This window comes from Physeter macrocephalus, chromosome 2 (genome assembly GCF_002837175.3).
Source record: "Physeter macrocephalus isolate SW-GA chromosome 2, ASM283717v5, whole genome shotgun sequence".
NCBI lineage: Eukaryota > Metazoa > Chordata > Mammalia > Artiodactyla > Physeteridae > Physeter > Physeter macrocephalus.
Window position 1 is genome coordinate 8,437,085 of NC_041215.1, and position 19,079 is coordinate 8,456,163.

A 19,079-nucleotide genomic window follows, 5' to 3' on the forward strand; every position below is an offset into this window, starting at 1 on the left:
ATGGTATTTGTTTTTCTCCTTTTGACTTACTTCACTCTGTATGACAGACTCCAGGTCCATCCACCTCACTACAAATAACTCAATTTAGTTTCTTTTTATTCATCCCCATTTTAGAGCTGAGGAAACTGAGGCCCAGGGAGGTTAGGTCACTTGTGCAGGGTTCCAGAGTCAGTAAGAGATGGAGCAGGATGCAAACATGGGCTGTCAGAGCTCCCAGTCTAACCACCGGACACTAGGCGGGGCCTCCTTATTTCACCTTAAGGAGGCCTTGGGAGGTAAGTGGTATGTCCTTCTACAGAGGAAGAAGTGGGGGCTCAGAGTCAGGGCAGCCCAGAGCTTCCCTTCAAAGGCCCGGTGGGCCAGGGCTGGGCTGAGACTAGGACCGTAGGGCCCCAGCCCCTGGCAGCCACCGTGGGGGGCAGGCATTCACCTTGGGACCCCCGCATGGGGCAAGTAGGGTGAGGCCCACCCAGCCACGTACCGGGAGGCCTGACAGGCCCATCTCTCCTGCTTCCCCTTTGGGTCCTATCGGCCCGGCTTCTCCTGGGTCTCCTTTCTGTCCTTTGGGACCCTGAAAACCGCAGAACAAGGTACAGCAGGCACTTTCCCTCCCCCCCACGCTGGTAGGTCCCCAGAGCTTAGTCCAGGCCAAGCCAGACCCCCACCTCCTCCTTGTGGGTCCTCCCCTCCAGACCAGGCGATGAATGAGCAGAGGGGCCTGGTCAGAGACAGGGAAGGGGCAGCCCCTGGCCTGCCTCACTGTAAGCAGGGGTGCAGGGTGGGGCAGGGGGCGGAGGGGGTGGAGCAAGTGGGACTGGGACTGGGCAGCTACCAAGGGCACATATGGGGTTTGGGGCCAACCTTGCGCTCACATCTCAGGAGCCAATGGTGGGAGCCCCACATACAACCAACCATCCCTCAGCCACCCTTCCAGCCACTGTATTCCCTCATTCAACCAATTTTGTAACGTCCACTGTGTGCCACACAGGAGGGACCCAGTGCTAAAGCACATCCACGAATGTTAAGTGGTTCTCATGGACACTGTCGAGTCTATGTAGGATCACACACACACGTACACTTGGAATAATATTAATAACGACAGTGATAACATTTGAAGACTCTTTGCTATTACATGCGGGCACTGCTCTCAAGTGTGTTCCCTACACACTTATTTAACCCTCATGGCAGCTCTGTTATACCATCTTCACCTGTGGGTGAGGAAGTAAGGCTGCCAGAAAGTGAGTAACTTGCCTGAGGTCTACGGGCAGAACCAGGATTTGCACACAGGCTCCAGAGCCCACTCTGTTGCCTCTCTCCATCTGTGCGCGCGAGCACACACACACACACACACACACACACACACACACACACACACACGCACACACACACGAGTCTGATGCCAGGCACCAGCATCACCAAGGAAATGAAAGGCCCAGAGACCTTCTCTCCATCGATTCCTGGAGCACCAGGCAAGCCGAGTTCACCCTGGAAGGGAATAGACAGCAAGGGGGGTTATGGTGTCCCACAGCCCCTGGCAGAAATTTGTGGCCAGGCTGCTTCCCCTGACCAGCACACCAGCCCTGGGTTGGGTCCCTGCAGTTGGACCTTCAAGAAGATGCCCACTGGGTGTCCAGCACAGTGCCAGGCACCAACCACCCTCTCCTCCATTTCCTCAGCCCCTATGGGCAGGTGCAGCCCGTGGCTATAGTAGGTTGGTAGGTTACAGATTTGGAAGCTGAGGCTCCAGGCCACACAGCCCAGGAATGATGGCATAGACCAGACCCTACCTGATTTCAAAGTCTTGGGCTCCTTCTCCTGAGCCAAGTGGGCAGGTGTAAAGGATGCACACAGGCCATCGGAATGGCTATGTAATCTACAGGACTTTGTGACGTCGTGAGGGGCCCATTTATGGATTACACGTGTGAATGGTCCCAGGGAGAACCCAGGGCCAGGAGGAAGGCACCCAGCTTTGTTAGGAAGGAGCAGAGCCACTTTCTCTGAGCCCCAGAAGCCAGGCCAGGGTGCTGGGAGAGAAGCAGAGGCAGAGGGGAGAGGGGAGGTGGGCCCTGGAGACAGGGGCCTGGGGGGACCACATAGCTACATCTGCACTGACCTTGGCTCCGGGGATCCCTGGTGGCCCGGGGGGCCCCTGTGGCCCAGGAGGACCCTGTGTGTGAAAGTCAAGGGGTCAGTATTCAGGTGGGGCCTCCCCATCACTCCCCACCCACCCCTACATCTGGAGGCAGAAGTGACCCTTATAGCCCCCTTCCCACCTAGTCAGGTCAGGCCTTGTGTCTTGGGGGAGGCCAGGCAGACCGCACCAGGTATCGGGTAAGACGTCACAGTGTCTACTTGCCACGAAGGGCCCAGAACCCCTCTGCCCTAAGTATAGGTTTTGTCACAACACACACTCCTGCTCAAGATCCTGCGATGGCTCCCCATTACCTAGAAGCAAGTGTAAAACCCTTGCTAGCATTCAAGGCCAGCCAAAGATCACATTCCCACCAGTGGCCTAGCACCGTGCTCTCTGCCTCTCCTGTGAACTCTGGTGCCGTCTGCTGGTCCTGGGCATCCCTCAGTTTCACTGGGAGGAGATGGTGTCTTCACTCCCAAATTCCTGTCCCCACCCAGGACTCCCACAGGCCCGCTGCCCACCGTGACCCCCCACACTCCTGCCCCTTCACAAAGGCTGCAGCTGCCCAGCCCCCAGCCCAGCAAGTTCCAGGTCTCTTCCCTCCACCTCCTCTCACTAACCTGCCCCCACTTTTTAACAACTGAGGTATAGTTACTGTACAATATTATATGTTACAGGTGTACAAAATAGTGATTCAAATTTTTAAATTATACTCTAGTTATAGTTATAAAATATTGGTTATGTTCCCTGTGTTATACAATATATCCTTGTAGCTTTTTTTTTTTTTTTTTTTTGCGGTACGCGGGCCTCTCCCGTTGCAGAGCACAGGCTCCAGATGTGCAGGCTCAGCGGCCATGGCTCACGAGCCCAGCCGCTCCACGGCATGTGGGATCCTCCCGGATCGGGGTACGAACCCGTATCCCCTGCATCGGCAGGCGGACTCTCAACCACTGCGCCACCAGGGAAGTCCCTTGTAGCTTATTTTAAACATAATAGTTTGTATGTCTTAATCCCTTACCCCTATATTACCCTACCCACTTCCTTCTCCCCACTGGTAACCACTAGTTCTCTATATGTGTGAGTCTTATTTTTTGTTATATTCGCTAGCTTGTTGTATTTTTTAGATTCCACATATAAGTGACATCATATAGTATTTGTCTTTCTCTGACTTATTTCACCTAGCATAATACCCTCCAAGTCCATCCATGTTGCTGCAAATGGCAAAATTTCATTTTTTAAAAATATCTAAAAAAAAAAAAAAAAAAAAATATCTGAGTAGAATTCCATTGTATGTGTGTGTATATATACACACACACATCTTCTTTATCCATTCATCTGTTGATGGACACTAAGGTTGCTTCCAATATCTTGCAACCTGCCCCTTCTTGTTGGCTCCTCCATTGAGATGCCCCTGGTCTTACAACCTTCCTCCATCCCACCCATCCTTCTCCAGGTTCAGGCCCAGCACATGCCTCCCTGGTGGCCTCCCTGCCTCTAGCTATATCCCCACCTTCCACACCATTCCCTTCACCCCTCTATGTCTGCCAACAGCCCATCGAATCCAGTCATTGTCCCTGTCTGGCATCCAAGATCCACTTCCCGCCTCTCTGAGCTCATAGGGCTTCTCCATGCAGCTCTTGGACAGCCATGCACATGCACGCCCTTGGGCCACGTCACACCACACCACGCCATGCAGGCCTGGGGTGGGCACCGTTACCATCAGCTTGTGCTTCCCTGAGGCCTGTAGGAGATAACTGAAATTGAAGCTCAGGTGGGATTAGGTGCTGACACCCAGTCTTGTCTCTGAGGACCACCTCTCCCCACCCCAGCTCCCCTCCCTGGTACCTGTGAGCAGCTGGCACCCAACCCCTCACTCCACTGGTGATGGGTCCCAAGTTTGCCCAGCCCGGGGGCAGGGCTCAGAGGCCACACATCTCCTGAGCCTCCCCATGCAGGCCTTGCCACACTCTTCTCCCCCAGAGGTCATTAGAAGACCCAGCCCCCTCCAGCCTGTGTTCCTTAGGAAACAGGCCTCCTGCTTCTGAAGGGCGAGCTTCCCTTTTTGCCTTGGCCTCTGAGGAGCTCAGGGCCACATGGGCCCCATTTACAGTAGCTCTCTCAGCATCGTGTGGGTCTCCACACAGCGCTGACTTCCATATCAGGCACCTGGTGAATGTGGAGGCTTTGTGTTAAGCTGCCACTGGTCCCTTGTGCAGGACTTATACACAAAGTAAATGGATATTCCCTCAGGAAACGAACAGCAAGGGTGTATCAGGGTCTACCAGGAACACTACCATAAGGGCATCCAAGATCCTGCCATCGTAGTCAATTACCACCGTGTCTCCTTGCTCACCCTTGAGGCCTGGGGGACCCTGAGGCAGAAAGAAGAGGAAGAATTTCAGGAAAAAGCATGGTAGTCATTTCCGTCTCACCCAGAGAACCTAGTAACCAGGGCCGCACACAGGCCAGTGAGCTGTGGGTCAGCTCTCAGCTGTACCCTGGGAGGCCCCAGCATGGTGTCTTCTTGCATTCTCTCAGGCACTGGCACGCTGACTGAGCACTCCAGGGGCCAGGCAGGGGGTGACACAAGGGAAGGGGGATGCCTGGGGCCAACTGAGGAACACACCTCCGCCTAGCCTGGGGGTGGCTGTGATTTGCCTTCACGTGGGAACTGAAGCCCACTGAGGCCCATCCCTGCGTTCTTGAGAGAAAATGGAGAGTCTGATTTTTGTGTGAAGTGCTTCAGATTTTTAAATGTTGGCAAACAAACAAAAACACCCAAACCCTCCAAAACACTGTGCAGGCCAACTAAAGACGTGCCGGCTGGATGCTGCCTTTGTACCTCAGTTTCTTAACCTCAGGCGGAGACTGCACACACCAGGCACTGACACTCCCATTCGCTCCTCGTTCTGAGCACACACCCCCCTACACACATGTCCACATGTATGTGTCTGCACATGCATGTGTCCGCACAGGCACGCGTCCTCACAGGCATGTGCACTGCTGCTGGAACCTCACCTTTCCTTCTGAACCTCACCTCCCCACTGGACTCTTCTCTGCTAGGAGAGTAGCGGGGTCTGTGAGCACTTTGGTCAGGCCTGAGGCCATCTGCGCAGGATGGAGAGACCCAGGCCAGGGCATCATTTGCCAGCTGCCTCCACGGTCATGGCCTTCACGGAACTGTAAGGTGTACACTGAATTCCCACACTCAATTGCTTAATCCAATTCCCTGGCCGCCTGCACGACCAGGCTGCGGGCTTAGACCTGTGTTTTGGAGGAGGAAGGCAGCCTCTGGGAGCATAAGGGGGATGTGACTGCTCGAAATCACACGGCCAATAACAGGGGCTGGGATGTAGTTCTAAAAGTGTGTTGATAGCGGCTCATCACAAGAGATCTGGGACCAGCTGCAGTGGCTGTGCTCCAGAGACATGGGTGAACGGTGATGTGGGGCTGGGGGTAAGGCAAGGCCCCACAGGGGGAGGGTAATGCCGTATGTCACAAATTGAGGTCTATGTTTGAATATGCCAAGAAAAGAGTCTGGGAGGGCAGACACTTTCCTCGGGAGGAGGAGAAGAGGGGAGAGGACGGGACTCTTATTTTCACATCCATAGTTGAACATTTTACCAAAAGCATGTATTATGAGACTAAAAGCAAAAAAAAAAAAATCACTAATGAATTATTATTATTAAAAAAAGACTCCCAGTTCCTGCCAGCTCTTCTGGGGTCTCTAGGGGACAGGGGCTTCGGAAGGAATCACGCCCCTGGATCCCACCGGTGTGGCTGGGGGAAGACTGCTTACCCGCGGCCCTGTGGCTCCATCGGCTCCGGGCTGGCCGGGCTCCCCCTGTGGAGACGCATGGTTGCAGCCAGGTGTGCAGGGCTGAAGCCAAAAGTTCCCCTGCCGCCTCTAGTCCCCTCTTCCCCAAAGGACACAGGGCCGAGTGGACGTGACTGGCATCCCAGGAATGGGGCTCCCTGAGGGAGGGCCTGCGAGACCGTCCTCTGACCCCTCGTTGTGTAGAGATGGGCCACCGAGGCCCAGAAGCCCAAGGCTTCACAGTGGAGGCCTCATCACTCACCCAGACCCACTGCCACCCAACCCCCGGTGGGCTTCTGATTGTCAATCAAACAAGACCCCTGGGCCTGGGACCTCCCGGCCTCCCAACTTAAAAGGGCAAATTGGAGGTGAAACCCATCTCCCCCGTGATGGGCCTTTGGGAACCAGAGCAGTGGACTGTGATGTCACCTTGGGCCCCGGGGCTCTGTCCACGCCATTCTCTCCCTGAGGCCCCGCGCTCCCTGGCTTGCCCTGCAACAGAGGCGTGTGCTGTGAGAGAGCACTGGGGGCAGGCTGGGGGCCGCCTGGGTCTGTGGGCTTCTGGAGTAGTTCCTGAGAACGTGCCTGAGCCCACCCAGGGGTTGGGGGGGGCGTGGGCTCAGCGCAGCCTAGAGGACTCAGGACCAAGGCCCCTTCTGGTTTGGTCTTGGCGCATGGTTGGAGCAGCTCAGGGGCTCAGCCAGTTTGGAGGCAGGCTGGCCAGGATTTGGTGGTTGTCTTAAGGGGTTGGGGAAGCAAGGAAGACACCCAGTTCCTGCCTTTGGGACTGGGCAGAGTGGGGCCACCTAAGATGGGAACCAGAAGACTTGAGGGTGTGAGGGGAGGCAAATGGCTTGGGTGATTTGCCAGGCCCGTTGGTGACTGCGACCCTGGCCTTACTGCTTGCCTCCCTCTGGCCTGTCCTGGTCATCAACCCATGTGCCATGATGTGAAAGGGCTGTGTAGGGCTTCACCAGGCAGGTGGGAACTGGGGAGGTGGGAGGCAGGGGGACCACTGAGGGAGGGACATGTACCTACCTTGGGCCCTGAGGGTCCTGGGAGCCCTGGCTGGCCTGGTGTCCCATCATCCCCCTGAGGAGAGAACAGTGGAGGCTGCAGCCCTCAACCTGCACACACTGGCTGGGTCCTCTGGCAGGCAGTTGGCCATCCCCCCTCTGCACTCCCCAGCATACCAGTCCACTCCTGGCAGCAGCACTGGTCATACTGGGTTGGGGCAGTGCCCCGCTCCCCTCGTCGTCCCTCTAGGGCAGGGGTAGGGTCAGATCCACCTCTGTTCCCTGTCCCCACTAGCCCAGAGCACACCTTAGCAGGTGTGTGCAGAAGGAATGGATGGGTGGGTGAAGGAGAGGGAATTCATTCCCTCCGTCAGCAAACATCTCTGAGCACCCTTTGCAGGCCAGGCAGATGGGGTCCCTGCTCAATGAGTCAGAGGAGACCGAGGGCAAGGAAATATCCAGATAAATTCATAGCCCCATGCCGGGAAGTAGACAAGAGAGAATGGTGGGATAGAGAGGGACTCAGGGAGAGCATGTGTTTCAGTAGGTGGCTGGGGATGGTCCCCCGGAGGAGGGGGCAGCTTTGCTGAGCCCAGTAGAAGGAAGAGGAGGAGGAGGCCCGGCCACGGGAAGCAATGGGGGAAGATTAATCTGGGTCAGTGGTTCCCAAACTTGAGCACATGTCAGCACCACTCAGGGGGCTGCCTGAACAGAGCACGTCCACCTCCAGTGTCTCTGACTCGGGGCCTCTGGGATGGGCCCCGAACACACATGTTTAATGCGCCCCAGTGATGCTGATACTGCTGATCCAGGGATCACACTTTGAGAACCAATTTGACGTGGGAACAAATCTGATATGTTTGAGTAATTGTATGTGTTTGATGTATTTCTCTAAGAGTGAGTGAATGAGTGAATGAATGAATGAATGAATGAGATCCTGGCTTCAGAGACAGAGGTCAGAGCCGCCACCCAGAGTCAGGACTTAGGTTGGGTTCTGCCGTGCCCAGCCCCTGCCCTTCTCTCCAGCCACTTCCCACATCCCTGCCAAGAAGGCCGTCCACAGCCACCCCCACCTTCTTTCCAGGAACACTGGGCTCGCCCTGTGGGGGAGACAGTGGGGATGCAAGAGATGTCAGAGCCACCTGGACACCAGGCGCCTGCTCCTCTGGTAGAAGTGGCCCTGATGACCCCCATCCAGAGCAGCCCAGAGACTCCGAGCCCCTCAGAGAGATGCATGTGGGTGCTGGGGCTGACGGTCTTGGACTCCACTCCGACCCTGACCTGGTCCCTCCCAAGCTGAGTGACCCTGGGCAAGTCACTGCTCCTGAAAGAGGGGCCCTGACTCCCCCCAGCCTCAGAGGGTGGTTGTGAGATTAGAGGGAATGCACTGAAGGCCCTTGACTCCCAGGAGGCACTCACTAAAGGGGGATCCTCTCCCACCTTTCCCTCCTGCTCAGTCCAGGGGCTCTGGCTCCTTCACGGAGGACCATAGCCTGCCTTCCCACCCTGGCAGGTGCTGCTCAAGGAGTGAAGAAAAGAGAGCTGACAAGCTAATGGATTTTACTATTCGATCCTCACAACCTGCTGTGAAGGAAAGGCAGGAAAAGTTTATCATGACCCCATTTGACAGATGAGTAAACTGAGGCACAGAGAGATGAAGTCACTTGCCTAAGGTTACAGAACTTAGTCTTCTAACCCTGCCACTTTGGCTTCAGTGGGGGTGGGGGAGGGGAAGGTGGTGGGGTGAGGGAGCCCCCCACCCCCAGGCCTGAGACAGGAGTGAGAAGAACTTACCTTGGGCCCTGGGGGTCCACTCAGGCCCTGGAATGAGAGAAGAAGGGGTGTTAAACATAATCCCAGACAGGGGTCCTGGGCTGCCTTCCTTAGCATCCTTGTTTTATAAAGGGTGACACTAAGTCCCAGAGGGCAGGCAGGGCTGTCTCTGGAACCCGGTTGTGCCACCCGTTCGTATCTTGGACAGAAATCTGCTTTAGATCTCAAGCAGTGACAAGTGGTCTGCAGGCTCCCTCCCAGGGGTCTGGGTCTGTGAGAATTCTGCTGGGGCTGGAGTCCCGGCACATCTGCTCCCCACTGGTGGTGGGGGGCAAGAGCGCAGGTGTGCACACACATACAGCCGCACACCCAACCCCAGTGTGGGTGTGTGTGGGAGAGGGGTTTCTGGGCCTGGAACCACGGTCCTGCCAGCCCGGTCCTCTGAAATGCCCTGGATACTGACCGTCTCGCCATCTTGTCCAGCTTCTCCTTTGGCACCCTGAGGAGGCATAAGAGGAGAGCAATGAGGGGAGGCAGGGTCTCACAGTTGACTGACCCCCCCATCTCCCGCCAGACCCTGGGCTGGGGCTGCAAGTACATTTTGTCCTCACCAAACTTCTGAAAAGTGGGCATCACTGTCCCCACCCCACAGACAAGAAAGTTGAGGCTCAGGGAATTATATGCCCAACATGACAAGGAATTGGTGAGCCAATTGAGTAGTTGCCCTGACAGGGGACCCTGGCGGCAGTTTGGTGGAGATGCCAGCTCTGCACTGGAGGGAAAGTACAGGTTGGAGCCCCTGGGTGAAGGAGAGAGGCAGTACAATGAGATTTGGCCTCTAGTATTGGGGTTAGGACTATGGGAGCACAACCGAGGTTTAGTTAGTAGTGGGGAGAAAGAGAGAGAGAGGTAAAGAAAAAATAGAGAGAGAAAAAGAAAGAGAGAGAGACTGAGAGGGAGAGAGAGAGAGGGAGAAGAGGTTGGTAGAGATCTGCAGAGACGGCAGCCTCATATGGGTCTCAGGGTGTGGATTGGGACTGAGACTATAACCAAGGTTAGGGTTAGGGTCTATGAATCTATTTGGGGTTAGAGTGTGGGGATAAGAGTTGGGTCAGAGTCTGTAGGGGTGAGAGTTAGGGTCTGAATAACAATCTGAATTGGGGGTGTGGATCTGGATTTGTGAGTGAGTTTGGGGTCAAGGTCTAAATTGGGGTTAAGGACCTGGTTAGTGTCAGATTTAAGGTGTGACTGGAGTAAGAGTCTGGGTTGGTGTTTGGGATAGGGCTAGGGTTGGCATTGATTCTAGGATCAGGGTTTGGAGTTTTGGTAAGTACAGAACCGCGTCCTGGGTGGTCCAGCTCCATGCTCTCTTACCACTGGGCCTGGTGCTCCCCTGGGGCCATCTTTCCCAGTGTCGCCAGGAGGGCCCCGGGCCCCAGGGGGTCCTGGGGGCCCTGGAGGCCCAGCAGCTCCATCTTGCCCTTGATCTCCCTGAAAGAGATGGGGCCCAGCATGACTCTGAGGCTGAGGGGAAGGGGTTCTGGCCTCCAGAGAGAGGCCACCTCAGATGGGCGGCCAGATGACTTCGCCTTCCCAGCCCTCGGCAGGCTCAGAGGAAAGGGGTTTGTTATTGGGCCTCTTGACACTTCTTGGTGGCCACAGAAAGGGACAGGTCCCTATACCTCTGCATAAGAGGCCAATAGGATCTTGTACACGCCATGGCATGCTCCATGTCTCCAGCTCTCAGTGCCTGAAGCCCAGCTACCGTGTTTTGGTGAGAGGTGAGACACACTAGGTGTGGGACAAAGCACAAGTGCCCAACCAGCCCCCTTCCTTCTGGAATGGGGACTGTAAGCCTCCTGAAAGACCTTCCTCGTTGGTCAGCTCCTGCTTTATTAAGTGATAGAGGCACACTCTTGGGCATTTGTCCCAGATAAATAGAAACATGTTCACACAAAAGCCCATACATGAATGTTCACAGCAGCTTTATTCATAATAGCTCCAAACAGGAAACAATCCAAATGTCCTTCAATGGTGAATGATTAAACAACTGGGGTACATCCATGTCATGGAATACTGCTCAGCAATAAATAGAAAGGAACAAAGTACTGACACATGCAGCAACTTGGATGCATCTCAAGAGATTTATGCTGAGTGAGAAAAGCCAATTTCAGAAGGTGGCTACTAGATGACTGCATCTACATGAGATTCTTGGAATGCAAATTTATAGAGATGGAGCACAGATTAGTGGTTGCCAGGGGTTAGGGATGGGGGCAGGGAGGGAGGTAACTGCAGCTATAAAAGGATAGCAGGAGGGATCTGTGGGTGGTGGTTGCACAAATCTCAAGGGTGATTAAATTGCATGGAAATAAGTAGATGCACAAATAAGTAAAATGGGTGAAACTGGAATAAGTTTGGCAGATTATATCAGTGTCAATTTCCTGGTTGTGAGGTTGTACTACAGCGATGCAAGATGTCACCATTGGGGGAAACTGGATGATGGGTACACGGGGTATTATTTATTACAACTGCCTGTGAGTTTTTAATTATCTCAAAAAAAAAAAAAAAAGAGTGACAAAGGACCACACCGTCTCTCTCATGCAGCACCAAATCCCTCACTCTTGGCCATGTTAGTAATGGGTCAGACCTCAGGCAGCCAGAGCCCTCACCTTGTGGCCCCACCTGCAAGGAGGAGAGGAGGAGAGACCACAGTGCCCCCAGCACTTCCTGCTGCCTCAGTGGTGCCTGCCCAGCACTGGCTCAGGGCACAGTAATGTGGCACATCTGGCTCAGTGCCAGCAGTTCCCAACCTTCCTGTCACCAAGAAAGGAAGAAGCCTTTTGTGTATTGGGCCCCTGCTGTGTGCCAAGCGCTGAGGAGTGAGGCCTACCTGGAGGTTATCTCACCCAACCCTGCGACCGCCTGGCCAGGGCACTGCTATTGTCCCATTTTACAGATGGAGTAGCCAGGGGTCAGAGAATGTAATAATTTACCCAGGGTTACAGAGCTAGGAAAGGCACTGTCTCCTCTGGCCACTGAGGCAAGAGTCTCTTTTAGACAGTATTTTTCATCTGTGACCCCACGATATGAGAGAACTTGGTTCACTTGGTTCTCTAGACCACTGCACTTAAGACATAGCTCACTTGTTTTCCTAATTAAAAAATTAACTGAAGCTCTCAATGTCCACCACGCAGATCTTCTGATCAGTCTGACTCAGGCAGGGTCCTGACCAAGAAGATAGAATTCCAGCCAAAAGACAACTGAGTTTGGTAAGGTCACCCAACCAGAGTGGCAATAGTGGTGGGTCATTCCTGTCTCATTTTACACTGTGTTAGGAATCAGTTGAAGATACCCCGCCCCCTGCTGCTCCTTTAATAGCTCAAGGGCTCAGAGTGCGAACCACTGGCCTGGAAGCTCCTTATCAAGGCAGAAAATGGGTGTAGATACTTGAGCAGGTTCTAGAGGGGGTTTCGGGTCTTCTCCTGAGTTACTTGGAATGAGGGTGGCCAGCCTCCTCCTCCTCCTCCCCCCAGGATTGGATGGCTGAGGTCTCCCCCTGGGAATGTGGGGTGAGTCGAGGGGAGTGCGCACACCAGCAGCCCAAACTCCGCCAGTCTACCTTGAGGATTCGGCGATTGTACACGTGATGGTCTCTACTTATAAATCCCGGACTGAGCCTCGGGAAAACCATCTAGTTGGCAAACAGGTGAGTGATGAGAAAGGCAGGAGAGTGATTTAGAAATGATCAGGCTATTTCTGGAGGCAAAGCCACTTAACCCCGCCTGGAGAGAGGAAGCCTGGTCATTGAAAATGGCAGACCACATTCTCCAAACATGGGTGCTATCCTTGCTCCCATCCCACAGGCTCCTCTTCAATGGGACCTCGCACTCCCCCAAGAGCTGGAGTCCATTTCTCCACCCTCTTGACTTGGGCGGGCCCTGTGACTGCTGTGACCAATAGAATGCAGTGGACGTGCTACTGCGTCCGTTCTGGAGGTAGCTCTTAACTGGCCTCCTGCCGCTTAGATGCTGCTCTTGGGAAGCTCCTTTAGAAATGCCCCCACCAGCCTGGGGAAAGCCTGAGCTGCACAGAGATCCACGAGTGGGCATCCCCAGCTAAGCTCCCCACCAAATTGCCAAGACCTGCTTTGTGGGACCTAACCAGCAGAGGTCTCCACTCTGCTTCAGCCTCTGTTGAGGAGAACCCTGGTTCGGAACAAGGCACTTCTGGGTCCCTGGACCCAGGGGGCATGAAGGGCTAGAGATGGGCTGGACAGAGACTCTGATCTACTCTTCCCACTTGGGGTGCCGGGTGCCCACTTTCCTGATTGCCATGAATCTTCACCTCAGTGGCTTGGGGTAAAGGATGTCATCCCCATTCCCAGTTGGAGAAACTGAGTCTCAGAGGGGAAGGTGACTCACTCCAGATCACTCAGCTGGTAAGTGGCAGAGCTGAACTCTGGGCTCAGGGCTGCTGGCTCCATCCACAGCCTTCTCTCTTCCTGGGTGCCAGCTGCCCTCAGGAAGATCAGTCTCCAGTCTGGGCCCAGTGCCAGCCCCACTGTCTGCCCATCTATGGTGATAAGGGTGACCGGATGTCTGCCAGAGAGTCCCTGTCTGTGCAGGGGATGGCAGCCTCGGCCAAATCAAGGTGCTTGGGGCTTCCACCCAGCGGATGTTGAAGTGAAAACAGGCAGCGAGATACACCACGGGTGGGGAGGGGCTGCTTGCTCACTTTTTTCTGTGATAAGCATAGGGACCCAGAAGAAACGCTAGGTATACCTTATTATGATATGAAACAAACCATTTGGGATCAGGGGAGGGTCTTGCTCAGTTCTTACCCGGGGGCCAAAGTCTCCTGGTGCACCCTAGGAACAAAAAACAGGGTGATACATCACCACTACTTTTATAACTACTTCACATGTGTGGAGCATTTACTCTGTGCTCAGTGCTTCATATACACAGTCTCACTTCATTCTAACAAAAAAACCATACAGGCTCTATGTTATCTCCATTTCCAATGAGGAAACTGAGGCACAGAGAGGCTAAGTAACTTGCCCAAGGTCACACAGCTAGTAGATCCAGGGCTTGGAGCCAGGTGGTCTGTTATCTATTGGCAGCCCCCAGACACAGCAGAGTGGAACCCCCGAACCTGGGAATAATGAGGGATGATAATTGATTTACTGTTTTAAGTCACCAAGTTTTGGGGCAGTATGCTATGTAGCAGTAGATGCCAAGACTTCAATTTCTCTCTGTTTTCAAAGCCCCTACCTTAATCATTTCTATGACTCGGTGGCATCAGCCAGAATTGACAGGAAGGCAATCACTGTACCTGCCAACCGCACGAGTGTCTCATCATCTACAAAGAACATTCAGACGGTTACCTCGCGCAGCCTTCCCCATGAGAGGTTGGTTTTAATTTACAGATGGAGAAACTGAGGCCCAGAGAGCTGGGTAACTTGCCAAAGGCCACACAGTTGGTGGTGGAGCTGTAATGCAAACCTGAGGCTCTGAACACCAGACCTTTGCCTTGCTCAGACCTGAGGGTGGACCGGAACCCTGGCTGCCCTGACCTATGCAGGCCACATCGCAGTGGCGCAGCCCAGCCCAGCCCTGCCCTGCCCTGCCTTACAAGTGCCCATCGGTTCTACCACACCCATGTCTGTTATGGCCCCTCCCTCCCATGACTCCACTGTGGGACACACAGATCTCCCCTCTCTCCTGCTCCCCTCCAAGTCACTTGGAGTTCCCAGCCCTCCAGGAGTCTGACTGTGACATTTAGTGCCAAATGTCAGGGAAGACCTTCTCACAAAGGGCTGCAAATATCTCAGGGTTAGCTCTCTGCCATTTGTTTCCCTGGGGGTGTGTGTGTCCTCCCCACAAAGAATGCCATCAACAGTCAGTGTTCAATTCCACAGGCTCTTCTGGCACCTTCCCCTTTTCAGGATTGATTATTTTGGAAACTCGTCATTCTGGGTAGACTGTGCTTTGAGTTTTGTTACACTCTGGTGCCAGGAGAACTCGGATTCAACCCTCCAGGTACTTTAAATTGTCAAATGTAAGGCTTGTAACCATTTTAGGAGGTGGGCACCACTAACCCCACTTCACAGATGAGGAAAGTAAGGCTCCAGGAGGGGATGTAACTTGCCCAAGGTCACACTCTGGAGCTGGGGTTTGAAGGCAGGTTTCTGGCCTCCTTGATCAGCCTACTGCATCTGGACAGCCTCCAGCATCACTTACCTTTTCTCCTTTGAGGCCTGGAAGTCCCTGGAGAAGGAAGATAGAGAAAGAACAGGAGTGAGTGAGGGGCACTAGGCTAGCCCCCTTCTATCTTCCCTGAGGCTTTGAGGGCAGAAGGGCCTGTGAGGCTGAGCAGAGCTGTGGGCAGCTGAGTGAAAAAACATACAAGCCTATCAGCCTTTATGAGGGCTGCCTGTGCTGGCCCCAAGGAAGCTCTGAACCTCAGTGCTCACCACGAGGAAGACAGGAGACTGGGGGGGGTCACTGGCATCCTCTCTGGACAGGGGCACATGTGCTAGTCATTCCCCCCAGAGAACAGAGCCCTCCCTGCTCAGCACCTGTTGTGCCCAGGTACCAGTGAGGAGGTCACTGTCTTCAGGGTCTGGGGGTGTGTGAATGTGGAGGTGGCTCCCTGCAGGCCATGGTGGCTACCGTCACTCTCTGGTTGAAGGGAAATGTGTCTCCTTCAGTCTTGCCAAGTTACCAGGACTTCTAGGGAAGCGGGTCAGGCCACACACAAGGCACCGACTGTGGAGCTCAGAGACCCCGGGGTGAGGGCCAGGCTGCAGTGGGCCAGCTTGGGGTTCACACTCTTGGTCAGGGACCTCAATCACTGGCCTCCTTCCCAAAACATCCATGTTCCCTTCAGGTAGTGATGGATTCGCTCATTCACTCATTCAACAACTCATCCATCTAAGGTAGGGGGTTCTTTCTTCCCCTTCTTTAATAATGCACCCATCATCAGTCAGCTCTTCAATCATTTGTTAACTCATTCATTTTTTTTCACTCACTTGTCTGCTCAACCTTCATGCATTTAGCCATCCACTAACTCATCTACTCTTCCATGCCTCCAACTGTGTGTACAATTATTGATTCATTACCTCATTTGACTTTTCTTCCATCCACCCATCCATTCATCCATCCATCTGTCCATCTGTTCATCAATCTATTCATCCATCTGTCCTTCCTTCCTTCCATCCATATCCAATTATTCGTTTTATTATGCTGTCTCTGTGTGCATCTTATTCATTCTGCTAAGGATGCCAGTGGACCATATGCTTCTGGTCCAGGTATTGAGAACTCTTCAGCCTGATGTCCACCATCTAAGTCTTGAGACTGTATGAGGGGATGCTTTGTGCCTGGGGTCTGCTGAGAGGGTCTTCTATGTTTTGAGGGCTGACTGGACACCAGTCTTTGCATCCCCAGCATCCCTGTGGGGAGAGTTAATATGCCTGTTTGACAAACAGAAGCCTCAGGCTGGGGAGGTGAAGAGGCCTCCTCAAGGTTGCACAGTCAGTAGGTGGTGGAGCTGGATTTAAACTCAAGTCTGACGGTCAAATAGCTTCTCTCCGTGCTAAACCAGGTTCTTAGTGGTCCTTCCCTCTGGCGTCCACGGTAACTCCCAACCCCAGGGGCAGCCCCATCCCAAGACCACCTACAACTGCCCTGTTATCACTTACGGGCTTGCCATCCAGACCCAGTGGCCCCTGGAAAACGAGAGAGAGAGAGAGAGAGAAAGTGAGAGAGAGAGTGAGAGAGCACAGAGGTTACACACAGGAAAGGCATTTCTTCTGTGTTTTACGACCCAGAGGCACAATTGAGTGACAAGAGACCAAAGCCTGCCCCGAGCCCATGGTCTTGGGTACATTTCACGTGGACTCAGGGTGGGGGCATCTCTGTGCTGTTTGTTGTCCAGAATCCCCTCCTCTGATAACAGAGCCTGTTTCTTCTCCAAAGCCACCCCCATCCACCCCATAGGGTTTGGACATGTGACCATATTCCCTTGGCCAGGGTGAGTAGGTATGAGTATGAGTGTCATGCCTGGGACTTTGAATGGTGGAGCTTTAGAAGAAAGAGGATTCTTTTCTCCTGATGGGGCTAATCCTGGAGCTCCTGGGGGCACCGCATGGCTTGAGAAAGAGCCAACAGAGAGGAAGGCAGAGCTGAGAGACAGAGAGAAAGGCACGCGAAGGGCCTGAAGCTGAAACTACCTCTTCATACTTCTGTTTGTCAGTGAATACATTTCTTTCCCTAAGCCAGTTTGAATTGAGTTTCTGTCACTTGTAACTTGTGAGGGACTGAACGTGTCCCCCCAAATTCATATGTTGAAACCTAACCCCCAATGTGATGGTATGTGGAGGTGGGGCTTTTGGGAAGTGATTAGGTCATGAGGGTGGAGCCTTCATGAATGAGATTAGTGCCCTTATAAAAAGGACCCCAGAGAGCTCTCTAGCTCTCTCTCCACCATGTGAGAACACAGTGAGAAGTTGAAAGTCTGCAACCCAGAAAAGGGCCCTCACCAGAACCTGACTGTGCTGGCACCCTGATCTCAGACTACCCAGGCTCCAGAACTGAAGAGATAGATTTCTGTGGTTTATAAGCCATGCAGTCCATGGTACTTTCTTAGAGTAGCTTGAACTAAGAGTCTTGAAAGCTCCTTCAGCTCCCTGCACTGCTGTGGTCTTTGCAGGCAAAAGTCAAATAATACAAGGGTAGGTCTAGAGACCTGGGGCCTCTCAGTGGTCTGGGGGCTTTGTGGTGTCTGCAGACGGCTGGTGACCACTGCCCAACAGCTCCTATTGTCCACCCATGTGAAAAAGCCTCACTGGATTCCTCTACACCTTTGTGGAGGTGTAGAGGGATCCAACGGGGGTGCCATGGACTGGGTGCACCTGCCTGCTGGGTCCAGTGGTAAACAGCCAGTTTCTCCGGCTGGGTCTCCAGACTGCCCTGGCAGACAGCCATCTGCAGATTCCCCAGATGCTGTGAGAGCGGCTGCTCCTTGGTGCCCTCACTCAAGGGCCTCACTCCAGGCAGGAAACCAGGGCAATTCTGAAAATTGGTCTCCTAAGTGCTTCTGGCCACTCGCTTCACATTCATTTGAGGGTCTGGATGTCAGGGTGATGGCCTGGGGGCAGCTGGGGTCCCAGGAGAGGGGGAGTGGGGCCATTCCAAGGTCTTGGGGTCCCAGGCCCTGGGGGCTCCTGGTCAGGTGCAGTTTCGGTCCTCGCCATCTGCAGCTCATCAGAAGCTGTCCTAGCTGGCCTGTCTCCTTGGGCCAGCTCCTGGCTGTCCTGACCTGGATCCATATGAAAAGCCTTTTCCCTTTAGCAGTCCTCTAAAAGTAGGTCCTGCCCCTCATCTACCCCCCATGCTCAGGCCCTTCTAGGCCTCCTCAGGGCCATGTCTCTCTGGGCATCTCTACGCGGGACCCCTCACCCTGGTGTAGCCCTCTCAGCTGCCATAACACAGAGGGCCCAGTCCCATCCTGGGTCTCTTCTGGGGGTTATTGGTGGCCTCCACACTCTGCCTGAATCACAACAGAAGCCCTGTGTAAGGCAGGTGTTATAATACCCATCTTACAGAGGAGGAAACTGAGGCCCAGTGAGGGGAAGGCCTTGCCCCAGGCCATGCAGTCAGAAGAAGTGGGGGCTGGAGCCGATATGGCAGGCACTTCAGTTCTGTGTTGTCCACACTGCACTCAAGCCACGGCAGTGGTCTTGCCTGGCCTCTGGCCACTCTCCCCTCTTGTCTGCCCTTGCATGCCTCTGTTCAAACCTTCCCTGCACTGTCCCATTGCCCACTGGATCTCGCCTGCCCACGGGCCCCCAGTCACCTTGTCCAGTATGGTTGCCACCGCAGACTCTGTGCCCAGGCCCTGCATGTGTCTGTCCATCCTGCTGACCTGAGCCCAAACACAGTGCAAACTTTGCCCCTCTCTATTCTGCATGGATTAAAAAAAGCCATAATGCAGATGGAAATTAAAAAGAGACTAAGATGCAGTTTAGAACTAAGTAAAGCTCCTTCCTTTTCAAGAAGTAACAAGTGTTAGTGAGGATATGGAGAAAAAGGAAGCCCTGTGTGCTACTGGTGGGAATGTAAATTGTGCAGCCACTCTGGAAAACGGTATGGAGGTTCCTCAAATAATAAAAAATAAAGCCACCTTATGATCCAGCAATTCCACTTCAGGGTATTTATTCAAAGAAAATGAAAACAATAATTCGAAAAGATATCTGTACCCCCACTGTAGCATTATTTACAATAGCCAAGACATAGAAACAACCTAAGTGTCCATCAATGGATGAATGGATAAAGAAGAT

The 19,079-nt window shown here is 53.7% G+C and overlaps 1 protein-coding gene across 1 annotated transcript in view; it reads right to left on the reverse strand.

Annotated features, from left to right (window-relative positions):
• COL23A1 (collagen type XXIII alpha 1 chain) overlaps positions 1-19,079 on the reverse strand; it is a 374,601-nt gene that overhangs the window by 12,541 nt on the left and 342,981 nt on the right. Inside the window, exons 6-19 of the mRNA XM_028497974.1 lie at positions 16,440-16,466; positions 14,980-15,006; positions 13,581-13,607; positions 10,115-10,231; positions 9,204-9,239; positions 8,762-8,788; positions 8,041-8,067; positions 6,990-7,043; positions 6,381-6,443; positions 5,934-5,978; positions 4,429-4,506; positions 2,114-2,167; positions 1,441-1,485; positions 482-571 (exon numbers count right to left, since the gene is read on the reverse strand). Of these exons, the coding sequence (XP_028353775.1) occupies positions 482-571; positions 1,441-1,485; positions 2,114-2,167; positions 4,429-4,506; positions 5,934-5,978; positions 6,381-6,443; positions 6,990-7,043; positions 8,041-8,067; positions 8,762-8,788; positions 9,204-9,239; positions 10,115-10,231; positions 13,581-13,607; positions 14,980-15,006; positions 16,440-16,466 (717 nt within the window). The remainder of the gene's footprint in view (positions 1-481; positions 572-1,440; positions 1,486-2,113; positions 2,168-4,428; positions 4,507-5,933; positions 5,979-6,380; positions 6,444-6,989; positions 7,044-8,040; positions 8,068-8,761; positions 8,789-9,203; positions 9,240-10,114; positions 10,232-13,580; positions 13,608-14,979; positions 15,007-16,439; positions 16,467-19,079) is intronic.